Source organism: Tyto alba, unplaced genomic scaffold (genome assembly GCF_018691265.1).
Source record: "Tyto alba isolate M040663 unplaced genomic scaffold, T.alba_DEE_v4.0 Super-Scaffold_14, whole genome shotgun sequence".
NCBI lineage: Eukaryota > Metazoa > Chordata > Aves > Strigiformes > Tytonidae > Tyto > Tyto alba.
This window is the reverse complement of record NW_024881276.1, coordinates 25143147-25155870: the sequence shown is the minus strand read 5'-3', so window position 1 is coordinate 25155870 and position 12724 is coordinate 25143147. Positions and strand designations below refer to the sequence as shown.

Below are 12724 nucleotides of genomic sequence, written 5' to 3'. Positions count from 1 at the left end.
GCGCGGGTTACGGGCGTCACCGCACCGGGGCGATGACGCCAGACCTGTGGTGCGCCTGCGCGGCGGGGGGAAGGGCCAGCCTGTGGGGGAGCGTCTGTCCCGGGAGCAGCCCCTTCCCCTCACACCCCATGCGGAGGCCGTTACTCAGCGTAACTGCAGACAACGGCCAACACAACTGACCGCTTTTAATTTAATAACTCCGTTTTAAAATAATTTTATTTTCTGCCCTAAGCGTTTGAAGTGGTAACTCACAAGTCCCGGTCAAAAGACAGAAACTCGCCTATTTAATTTCCAGCCCCGGTGATAACTCGCCGCCCCCCCACACACACCCGGCAGCGGCGGCTGCCACCGGGCGGAGGAGGAGCCTCATCGCTTTAGGCCCCGCCCACCGGGAGGACGCGGCCCCGCCCCGCCGCTCACGGAGCACCGGCCGGGCCCGCGCCAAGATGGCCGCTCCCTCGCTGTTGGGCTGCGGCCGGGCGGCCACCCGTAAGGTAAGGAGCAGGCGGGCAGGATGGGGGCCGGGCGGCGGGCGAGGGCCAGGGAGGAATTCCTCGGGCTGCTCCTACCTCCGCTCGGTGGCTCGTACCCAGCCGGTCACCTCCCCTCCCCCGGCCTGGCACCTGCGCAACGGGCCCGGGGGGGAGGGGAAGTGCGCATGCGCTGGGCACACTTTCCCCCCCCCCCCCCTTCCCTGCTACTGAGGGGGGCGGGTGTCATTCCCCCCCCCCCCCCCCCCCCCCCCCGCCCCGGGAAACCTTATGCCCTGGAAATAATTTTTGTCCCGCTTCGTTCATTTGTTTTATGCGGTGCTTTGCAGGTGTTGCGGCTGGAGGCCCGGGGGCTGCGAGGGGCGGCCCCCTCCGCGGCGCTCTGCACCAGGCCGGCGGGCTCCGGGACGCCGCCAACGAGTAAGATGCTTGTTTGGTCCTCAGCGGTCTTGGGGCGTAACGAAATGCAAGCGGATATTCAGGCAGGAGAGCCTCCTTTTCCGGTGCTAAACCGGCAATGGAGCTAATGGCCTGCCCCTGCAGCCTGCCAGCCCCGGGAGGCCTCTGCGCCCGGGGGGTGCTCAGACCTAACAGGCTTATGGTCGGAGCGGGGAGCGCCCGGCTGAGGTGCGGGTCCCTCTGGCTGTTGTGAAGTAGGCAAGAAGACCTTAAAAATACACGTGGCCGTGTCTCAGCAGCTACGTAAGCCAAGAAAGTGAAAGGTCATCACCATGTAAACAAGGATTTCTGTTCAAATGTACTGCGTAGGAAGAAAACTAAAAGTGGAGATCTGGTAGGAATGCGTCTGCATGGGATGTATTTATATTCATAGGCCATGCTATGAGCTTGACACTTTACCTTCACCTCAGTATGTTAGCTGCTGTGGTGCTTGACCAGACTTAAGAAGAGCTATCCTTACACTTTTTCTTAATACAAAGAAGCTTTGCAAGTTGCCTGAAATTTAATGTAAATGAATGTAACAAGTTACTTTTTTTAACTAGGTGCAAAATCTGGTTTTGAACTTACAATGTTCCCCCTTGTCTTTTGAAATGTTTGGATTATGAGGGTCAAAAAAAATGTTTGGATTATGAGGGTCAAAAAAAATGTTTGGATTATGAGGGTCAAAAAAAATGTTTGGATTATGAGGGTCAAAAAAAATGTTTGGATTATGAGGGTCAAAAAAAATGTTTGGATTATGAGGGTCAAAAAAAATGTTTGGATTATGAGGGTCAAAAAAAATGTTTGGATTATGAGGGTCAAAAAAAATGTTTGGATTATGAGGGTCAAAAAGCATCCCATTTTACAAAGAGGGAAAGACTTGCAAGATCCAACTCTGTGCTCCAGGCAACAGTGCTGAGAAGCTGCAAAAAACTACCATGGCCCTGCTGTGTCAAATTTGGTTGTAATGCTTCTTCCCCATAGGTTTGCAAGCAAGGTAATACATGAACCCGAGTTTGGGTGCTGCAGTGCATTTGACATTCAGAAGTATTTGGACCCCTTCTGTCCCTGACCAAAGTCAAAACGTGAATACAAATTTCAGAGAGGGATATTTTTTAGAAAATGCTATTTTGTAAATAGAGGCTCGCTGATTCAGTGAGTAGGATTCCCATCACAAATTAGAGATCCAGTTGCTTAAACAGCAAAGCTCCATGGGACCATATGTAGGAGTGATCAGACTTGTTGACAGCTGTTGAAAAGATCACTGAAGGAGTAGTTGAATGCAGACTTCTGGCTTCTAATGTTAGCTTCTTAAATGCCAAGGCAAATAAAAGCTTGGTTGCTCCATTAAAAAAGCCTTTGCGGCATAGATTGATATAAGCTTGATCGAACAACAAATGGCTTTTTATTCTAGGGTTGGGGTTTTTTTGCATTATTTTAAGCCTATTTGAGATGTACCTTAGCATCAGTTTCTAGATTCATTGTCCCGCAGCTCTGATTTCAGAAGGTGTAAGGAGACCTCTTAGGCCACATCTTTCGGCCAGCTGCTTCCCCTGCAAATGGTTAAGGTGTATAGGATGCAGCTGTCTGTTTCAGATTCTAGCTGGAACAGGGTGTGCAAATTTTCTTTGCTTTGATGAAATGGTTATGTTTGCTTACAAAGTCAATTATGGGGAATTGACCTGTAATTTCTGCATGCCTCCTTTCTGAGTGTGAACATGTTTTAAACACATTCTGATAGTGATACTGGTGTTACAAGCATCAGTAAGAATGCATCTGGGAATAATATTCTTGTTTCTGATTTGGATCTATTGTTCTTTTGGCAAAGCAATGCAAATAGAGGTCAGGTGACACAAGGTTTGAAGTACCCTAACTAAAGTGTCTGTACTGGTTGTATTAGACTTTATGATTCAAAGCTGAAACACATATCTTTTTCACATATCCTGATACTATAGTTTAAAGTATTTTTCCAGTACGACCTACTGTTAATGGTCAAGTTGTATGTTACCTGCTGCCTTGGTTTCTTAGGATGTCATTAATACTTCTTAAACTTTTGCTCAGCTTTCACTTGTCTGTCATCCCTTTGGGCATCCTTGTGTTACTTGACCTTCCTGTGCGCTTCTTTGAAGAACTCTTCGATGCCGAATGATGTTTCCTCACACATTAGTTTCTCCAGGCTGCTGTTGGGCTGTGTCAGTCTGTGTAGGGAGTCAGTCTTCTTTCAACGGTGGCTGCCTATTCTCCTGCTTTCCCTCCCCACCCTCCCTGCCCTGCACCTTCTGTCTGGCAGAGAGAAGTATGTGTCTGAAATTATTCAAAAGTATTACTTGAATAGTAAACTGATATTTTTTTCATTTGTATTTATGTTAAGAATTCTGTATTTGTTTCTTAAATACTTTGCTTTTAATTTCATGTGTCTGTCTCTTCTGTGATGTTTTCATTTGGACGTTGCTAAAGACTTGCTTCTATTCAGAACTAATTATAGTAACTCTTCAAATCATACAAGGTATTACTGTAAAATATTAGTAAGGGGGAAAACTGCATCTAGTTAATGGTCTTATAGTAGATCTGGGTTGTCAAACTCCGCAGAGAAGTGTGTACAATAGACTAAAAATCTGTTGAACTACACTGCTGGTTGGAAGTGGTACAGCTCATAATGGAGCTGGCTTTGCTATAGCAAATTTCAGCAGTGGTGTATCTTCTTAATGTGCTCCCAGTCCTCTTCATCCTCCTGCTTTCTGTAACCACAACAGTATTCACTGTTGATCAGCCTCTTGAGGATATCATTGGCACAAGCATCCAATGGGTATTTGGTACTCTCTGAAAGGGCCTGAAAGTTGCTTCTTTCTCTTCAACTGTTGCCTCCTTGTCTGGAGAACTTAGCTTAATGAAAGTATCCACGAGGGAGAAGAAATGAAGGCAGGCTAGCATGAAGCATTAAGAGATCTTCTAAGACTTTTTTAACAAGGAGGTTTCAAACCACAAATAAGTGGAGACACTAAAGACTGGAGGAGATAAGGTCTTGGGGAAATAACGTTAAACTGTGTTAGAAACAATTCAGTTGGTAGGTCACATGGACACATGAACAAGTAATACTTTCATGTATTGCCTCAGGTATCTCTTATTCTACTACTTTGTCTCTTGAGAGTCATCCCTCCCTACTGCTTTAAAGATAACTATTGCAAGAGGCTGGCTATTGCTATGTTTGTTACTATGTCTTCTGCTTCGCTAGCTTGTTCATAGACAACAGTTATCTGTGTAGCAGCATATTTGAAGAGCTAACAGCTAACAAGCTGTCTTAATGTTCATCTGAGATAGGAAGGTGTCTGTAAACCATTTTCATTGATGCAGAATTGAAGCACAGAGAAGAACTGCTCTCGTGAGTAGTCTGGCAAAGCAAGGAGCAAAAGGAATTATGAGTTTCAGCATTGCAGCAGCAAAAACTGTTAAGTGCTAACTAGAACTCTAGTTTCTTTAACTTAAAATGTCTTAAAACTTTCTGCTTCATCATGCCTGTATTTAGTATAATAACTTCTTTCAATTTGCTTTTTGTACCAGATTATCTCAGAAAATTAAAATTGTATGACTAAGATCACTAATTAATAGCAGTGTCGGATATAATGATGACAATCCTTTTTATGCCGTTTCCTAGATGTAGTGGCACCACAGGGAAGCACCAAGCTGCTAGCCATCAAGGCACCAGCTGAATTTCCTAAAATGTTGTCTTCTAGCTCTCTCCTAGTATCTGCAAACAAAGGTGAGAGCGTATCTAGTACTAACCTCAAGGAAGCTTCAAAACCTGCTGAAGACATGAGGATGTTCATGTCAAGAAAAACAGTGGTTGCATTTCCTCAGCGAGTAGTTGTTTCTCCTCTTGAGGAGGAAAACCTCACTATACCTGCAACAGAAGGAGGCTTGAGGAATGAGTTAGTTGAGGAAGAAACTTCATCCAGCTCAGATTCAGATTCTAGCTCGGATTCTGAGGAAGAAAGTGATTCAGAAGTTGCCATTAAAACCAAAGTTGAGTTTCCTAGACGAGATTCCATCTTTTCTGAGAATGTAGCAGTAAAGGCATCAATACTAGCAAAAGAGAACTTCTCCCAGAAATCCCACAAAGAATATATAGCTAAGAAGAAGCCATGCAGAACAGAAACTGATGTGTCTCCTATCAAGCAGGTCACATCTTCTAAAACATCAGTCAGCCACAAAACATCGAAATCCAAAGCAAAAGACCCCAGAGTAAAATCAGCTCCAAAAGCAGCAGATCGGCAGAAGCTGATCTCAGAACCACACCTGGCTGAAAGCCAAGATCTGTCCGATGTTGCTCATAAATATCATTATTTAGAGGAAAAGTCCATTGGAACCCAAGTAGCAGCTCTTCAGCCGAAAGCTTCATCAGTGACTCGGGAAGACACAAAGCAAAAACCGGTATCCAGAGGAGAAGACAAAAAGGTGAAGGAGGCACGGGAGTCAGAAGCAGAAGTAGTAACTGCGCCTAAACTAGAAAAAGAGACTTCTGAAAGCACAATATTGGTGATGGGTGCTACGGCAGAGGAGGAGAACATTCAGGAAGCAGAAGTCCAGCCTGGAGAAAGCAGCACAATAGAGGGTACAACTTTAAATTGTTTGAACTGTATTGATTCATCTAGGCTAGGGTTTAACTTTTTTTAGAGTTTCTAAGTCTTCTCTGTTCATGATTCTCTGATCTTTATATCGAAGCTAACTGTGTAGCAGTGATTTTCTGGAATATAAACTCTTGTTCATTGCTAATTGTTATAAGTGCTCAGTAATGCTCAGTTTCCAGTTATGCTGTGAAAGGAAGCAGTCTTCATTTCACTGTATTTATAGTTTCATAAGCCAGTTACTTATAAAATTAAAACAAGATTGTTTTCACTGTGAGCAAAATCATGGGCTTTATATCACAAAACTTGTTTTCCCCCTTCTCTTTTCTTGGAAGGATTTGGTAGCTGCCTTTCTCCTGAGCCAAATTTGATACCATCTGATTTTTGCTTAAATCCTGCTGTCTTTCTCTTCCTGTTTTTTAAAAAGATTGTGCTGTGTTTTGGATTTCAGTAAACTTCAAGAAATCCTGGTATAATGCTAGAAACAGGTATTGATTCTGAGGTTGGCAGGTTGTAAGCAAGTCGTTAAAATAGCACAGAGTTGACCTTATAACCCAGTTTTTGTAGTGAGCTGGGGAGGAGACAGTGATATGCTTTAGGAAAGAGCGTTGTGCATCATATAATCATCTCCTTAGCTATACGTCCCTATCTAACTTACCCTTCTTATTTACTACCAGTCCTGTTAACCTACCTACTGATCTCACCCTGTGTATTTCAATAGAAAAATGATCTGTTCTGATCTGTGGTGGCTTACCATTCTTGCCTTTCAACTTAGGTAGCATACCATTCTTAAGACACGCCCCTCTTCTGGCTTCTGCTTTGAATTAAAGAACTTGTCTGCTTGAAAGTAGAAGCAGCATAATTGTAAAGCTGCTTGGATATCATCCTTAAAGTGATAGCCTTGCAGAAAAGGCCCTGGGGGTCCAGGTGGAGAGCAAGTAGAACATGAGCTGGCAACGTGCCCTTGCATCAAAGACCACCAATGGTAACCTGGGCTGCATTAGGAGGAGTGTTTGGACGTGATCCTGGGCAGCTTGTTCTAGCTAACCCTGCTTGAGCATTTGGGGTGGGACCAGATGACCTCCAGAGGTGTCTTCCAACCTCAGCCATTCTGTGACTCTGTGAAGTGTCTAACCAGGTTAACTGACAAATAATTGCTTTTGTACATCGGTTTCCAGGATACAGTGCTGAGCAAAAGACCTGCCTTCTGTTTTAAGGGGTTAGTTGGCTCATATTTCAATCTAAGAAGTTGGTAACTGAGCTTACCTTCTTCCCCGACTGCAACTCAAATGGTAAAATGCAGCACTTGCTTGCAACTGACATTTTCAGTTACTTGTTCTTCCTTGCAGTCAGCAGCAGAAGCTTTCTTTTTTTTTTTTTCTTTAAAAAAAAAAAAATGGGAAAGGCCATTTGTACTTATCTACAGATGATACTTTTTTTCCCCTCACTGAAGCTAATATGAAGACCCAAAAACCGAGTTTGGTTAATTTCATGTATGAGAGGAAAATGTGCTAATGCTTCAAAGGTGAAGATTGTGCCACATTGAAGATCTACAAAACAGCCTCCTCTACTCTGATGTTGTAAATCCAGAATAAGGTAAAGCCCATGTGACAAACTTTTCCGGCAGATCTGTACCGATGGGGCAGTAGTACCACTGTGTCTTAGACCCGTCATCATCATAACCACACCAGCAAAACCCTTTTGGGTAGGACCTGGCTTTGCTGAAAACAGCACTTTTGTTGTTGAGCTCCTCTTGCTCTGTGGAGGTGGTAAGGCTGTGATGGCAGGAAAGTTTCTGTTGGGTACACACTAGAGGACTGCTGCAGTGGCTGCAGGAGAGGTAGGGATTAGTACAGACAAGTTCACACTCCTTCACTGCTGGTGTAATGTCTTTGGATGCCAGAGGGTAGCAAAGAGTCAAACCTAGCTACACTGTATTCAGCAGCCTCACTGGTATCTCCAGGAGTATCTTGTTCTCTCTTCCTTTTGAGGCCTTCTTTGAGAACAGTTACTGCTTTTTCATGTTTAATGTTCACAGTTAGTGGTACCTTCTGTAACCTGTACTTCTGTCCTGTTGCTGTGTTCTTTTGTTCATCTGCAAACTGCAGCAGGCACACCGAAGATGTAAACATAGTTTTTCCCATTACAAACCTGGATGTTAAGGTGATGTCACCCACCCTGTAGAGCAGGCATACTAAGCAGTCAGCAAAAACTGCTGACTTCAGCTGCCAAGTAGCAAAATAGTAGCATGATAACTCAGAAATACACCTCTGATTCATTTCAGAAGAACATCCTGTGAAATGCTTGCTCCTTAAGAGATAAAACATAGATGAAGTCTGAGGTATGGGGAGGATGAACTCAGGGATAAATTTTTCCTTCGAGGAGCCAAGTACAGTGTATTTGGGCAGGAAAAATGAGACTCCATCTGCTTTTCTTCTGAGCATTTATCTCTTAATTTGGAACAACTGTCTCTTGCAGGTTGAATGTACACTTGCCTACGCTTGCCTGTTCTTGGGGCTATTTGTAGCAAAGACCACATCATCTGGTTTTTATATCTGTAGTGTTGTCTTCTATGAGCTGTCTCAGTAGGAGCTGAGCAGTAGGCACAGGAATATTTCCTTTCATAGGTTGTGTGTGTTGTTTTGCTGAAACCATGGCTCAATACATTGTGCTTTATGAGCAAGTCTTGCCAAATATTACAGATATATGCTCTTAAACTGGTAGCGTTACAGTGCAATAATTATGTCATAATTAAAGGGAAATTCTGGGGTTCAGCTGCTTGAATTCTTGTATTTTTGTTGTGGACGGTTGTATCACAAAAAGCAGCTTAATATGATCTAACCTAAACCACTGCATACAAATTTATGTGATGAAGCTTTTCACTAGATTACACTTATGTCTTTCCTATTGTTAAAACTCTGGGTATATGAGAATAAATTAATACTGGGAGCAAAGTTTTATTTCTTGCAATTTCCTTGGTTGTAAAATCAGCCTGTAACAGGAACCTTTTATGTAAATGGTACTGCCTAAATTTGCATAATATTCTGAAAGTGTAAGAATTAATGTTGGCTTTAATGTGAAGTAAGGAGTTCTGGATAACTTTATTAGGTTATTCTTTTAGGAAGAAGAGCCGATAGAAAGTTTAGAAGATTACGTTTAGAAGAAAGGAAATTTATATCAAGGGCTCTTGGCTTATTACTGTTCAGTGTAACCACATTTGAAATTAAACTGTGGAGATCTCCGTAATTCCATCACTCCCTCCTATGAAAAAGAGTCAATCTGCAAAGTAGTTCTAATAGCTGTATCTTGTGGTCTGACATGACGATATATCATTGGTACTGCGTTGCCCCTTCTGGCCTGCGGAGAATGTCACCTACAGTTCTGGCTGGAGTGAAAACCAAGGCAACTCTGAAAAAGCCAGGAAATGCAGGCATAACTCATCAAAATATAAATTGAGTGATCTGCCCTATCCACCCCCAGCATTAGGTGGTAGTTTGGATTTTAAAACCTGTGCTGTATAAGATTACTTGTACTGATTCCTTTTCCCCTACTGCATACTAATGTGCTGCTTTAGGACTAGACAGGGTACCAGCAGAACTTCGTAAACTTATCCTTTTGTTATATTGCTGACCTTTTTTTTTTTTTTTTTTTTTAATGTTGATTGGATGAGGGATCATAGAAGGGTCTAGGTTGGAAGGGACCTTAAAGACCATCTCGTTCCAACCCCCCTGCCACAGGCAGGGGCACCTTGTACTAGATCACATTGCTCAAAGCCCCATCCTCCCTTCCAGGGAGGAGGCAGACACAGCTTCTCTGGACAACTTGTGCCAGTGTCTCACGGCTCTTACAATAAACAACACCTTTATGTCCAATCTAAATCTACCCTATTGCAGTTTAAAACCCTTACCCTTCGTCCTATCCCTACGCTCCCTGATAAAGAGTCCCTCCCCACATTTCCTGTAGCCTCCTTTAAGTACTGTCCGCTGTCTCCCTGGAGCCTTCTCTTCTCCAGGCTGAAGAACCCCAGCACTCTCAGCCCGTCCTCACAGGGGAGATGCTCCAGATCATCTTGGTGGCAGTATATGAAGGCTGGCTCGGTAATTAAGAATATTGCCCTCTGGTGTAGCATCCTTATAGTCACCAGTTACTGTTTGTTTTCACAGAGACCACAGCAGCTGCTGAGCCTGCTCCAGAAGAATTCGATAATTCTACCTACAAGAACCTTCAGCATCATGAATATAACATTTATACCTTTGTTGATTCTGTTGCGGTCCTCTCAAAATTCAGGCAGCCTCAGCCATCTTCTGGAAGACCATCACCAAGGCACTGAAAGAACCACATTTAAAACAAATGCCTAGGCAGTATGATAAATAGTTCTATTTAGCACTGTTGCTTCATCTGTATTATAGATCCAATAATAAATAAATGTGTGATAACTTACGCTTGTGCTTTTGAACAGTTCTTGCTTCTCGGTGTCCCTTGCTTCTTGACTTTTATGAATGAGCTGCAAATGAATCATCACTGAATAAAAATAGCTTTTCTACCTCTTAGTATGTATTGTTTGATGATAATGTTAAAAAAAGTCCTGACTTTTCAGTGTCCCCAAACTTCTGAAACTGACCATTCTCTCAGTACAGTGTCAAACAGCATAATGGCCCTGGTGCGTGTGCCTGTTCAGTATGTGCCATGATTTTAATAGATATCGTTATCACTGTAAGGCCGCGGGCTGTTCTCCCTGCACACAAACATGTTCCCAGCTCTGAAGAGGTTATGTTTATTCTGGATTTTAAGTTAAAATCATTGGCAGGAAATAGCAGAAGTATTTGTCTCCTGTGGCAAGAGTGTATGTTTTGTGTTAGCAGAGGAATGTAAGTTTATGTAATGTGATTGAATCATCTCGAAACCTCTGCTCTTGTAAAGGGAGAACATACAACTTTATTTAATCTTCTGTTGGGGGTGCTAGCATTTTGCAGTAATTGAAATAATTTAAGAGAATCTCAGAGGGCAGTTCCTAATGAACTATGCTACATTGATTAAATTCAGAAATAATGTATTTCTATGGGTAGAATCATTTGAATGTTACTTTTAAATGTGATGAAAATAGCGTTATGGTAGAATCAGCTCCTGGTACTAATTGTTCAATGAGACTGTTTCAGTTCCCACTTTTTTTTTTTTTCCCCCACAATAAAAGTTAAGATTGCTGTCCAGCTTCATTCTGGCTCTGCAGAAAATGTGAGAAATGAGGCATTTCTCAATATATGTTATCAGCAGTTACAGTTGGTCTCAGTAAATTTTGTATTTCCATCTTATTAGTAACAGTCTTCTGCCCTCTGGGAAAACTGCCTTGATGACCACCAGCTGTTGTGGGTTTAGTTCCATTTTGGCTTCTTGTTCATTTTGGGGTTTTTGGAGTTAATTGGTCTTTGAGCAGTTGTACTTGCAATAGCTCCAGTATTTTCCATCACCTGTCTGTATTCTTTCAAGCAACAGAATGCGCAAGATCAAAGGGAAAACAGAGTCAGCTTTAGGAGTCTATCTGGATATTGGATGCAAATCCCTGGGTGCAATTAGTTGAACAGATATTTTATACTCTAACTTGGCAAAAATGTGGTAAGAAGGATCAAGAGGCCTACATCAGTCTGCTGTGTAGATTTTTAAGTCAGAAACCTCTGGCAAGCAATTTTATTGTCCTGTAAAAGCTAAAAAGCATGTTACTGACTAACTATGAAATTTAAAAATCAGCAAATGTATAAATCCGCATGCTTAGGAATAAAGAGCAGAAAGTCACTCGGAGACACCAGTGGTACAACGTACGCTGTACTTGTAAAAGGGAAAGAAATTTGCTGTTAACATTAAAGAATAAGGAAAAGGGTCTTCCTTTATTGAGGGCCCCAGGAAAGCTGCTGTGTTCTGTTATTAGCTGAGACTCCATGTAGTAACCTGAACCCTGTAGCTTAGATCAGCGTTGGTGTTGAACCGTGTTCCTAACTTTGTTTTGTGATTACGGAAGGAGGCTACAAATAGTCAGACAGAATCTAAACAGTGAAAGTTAAATGTAGTCCATTAATACGCTTATGTATTTACTAAATCTACCCACGGTAGCTGTGACTGTTAGCTGTTCGGAGTCAGACTTGTTCACCTAGTGCCCTTTTTATTTCTAAGGAGGCTTGGTGTTATAAACACTGTGTTAATCAGCTGCGGAGGAGTGGGTTGAAACAGAAGTATGTATTGCTTTCAGTCAACTCCTACACTTCCTTAGCTGCATTTCTAGCTAAGGAGATTCTGATCTGTATTTGGGCTAAGCGTTTTGCTACCCTTGTTTCATGATTACAGCAAAAATGAATGGTGAATGCCCTTCCTATCTGTGCAATCCTGTATCAGCATCTTCTGGTGATCTTTTCTGCACCTCTAACATCAAGATGGAATTCAAATAACTTCTTAACTCTTCTGTTATATATGGTGCATGTCTTAGGTTTGTTCTGTTCTGTGAACCAGTCTGCTCTGGGAAGGGCAGATAATGTGAGGAAGGGCACCAAGACTTTTTCCCACTGTTGTGTTTTCCTGGACTTCAATGGAAAAGGCTTCATTTTTTTTTTTTACTTGGCTATTATCAGATGTTATTGTGTTTGAGTCATATGCTAGCATTTGTATTTCAATTAGGATGTGATGTAATATGCTCAAATTCTGTAACGTTAGTGGCTTTGTCTTGCTGTGCTAGGCACTTGTCATACAGTCAGGGACCTTTGTTTTAAAGAATGTATAATCCAGGATATTAACATAATTCCTGGAAAACCTCAGATGTGAAATAAATTGTCCTCTTAGTTTTTGTAAAAACCAGCTCTTCAGAACCAGCATCAAGTGCAAAAGAGGGATTTTCAGTGTAAATCGTGTGTTACTGTGGGAGTACATGAAAATTTGGCAAGTGGAATTCACTAACTTCTCATTAAAAAGATGAAGCAACTACTTTCCTTGTCAAAGGGAGTGGTGTTCAAACTTCAGGTAATTTGATTTTTTTTTTAGCATAGCGAACTGTAAATAAAATTGCTTTTCATAATTTCCTTCCACTTAGATTCTTCAAAAGTAATTTATGAGCCCAGAAAGTTCAGGACAGTAGTCGAAAACCCATTAATCCAAAGTCCAGAAGTAGTAATGCATGGAGAGTTTGTGGATATC

At 42.2% G+C, this 12724-nt stretch overlaps 1 protein-coding gene across 2 annotated transcripts; it reads left to right on the top strand.

Moving 5' to 3' along the window:
• Positions 1–68: 68 nt before the first annotated feature.
• NDUFV3 (NADH:ubiquinone oxidoreductase subunit V3) lies at positions 69–9991 on the top strand. 2 transcript variants are annotated; one of them, XM_042788443.1, is made up of 4 exons: positions 69–494; positions 821–911; positions 4582–5538; positions 9715–9991. In XM_042788443.1, the coding sequence occupies exons 1-4, from the start codon at positions 447–449 to the stop codon at positions 9879–9881; spliced, it is 1263 nt and encodes a 420-aa protein (XP_042644377.1). In that variant the 5' UTR covers positions 69–446; the 3' UTR covers positions 9882–9991. The 2 variants fall into 2 exon arrangements, with proteins under 2 accessions (XP_042644377.1, XP_042644378.1); XM_042788444.1 differs by lacking the exon at positions 4582–5538 and having other exon boundaries at positions 94–494.
• The last annotated feature ends 2733 nt before the right edge of the window (positions 9992–12724 follow it).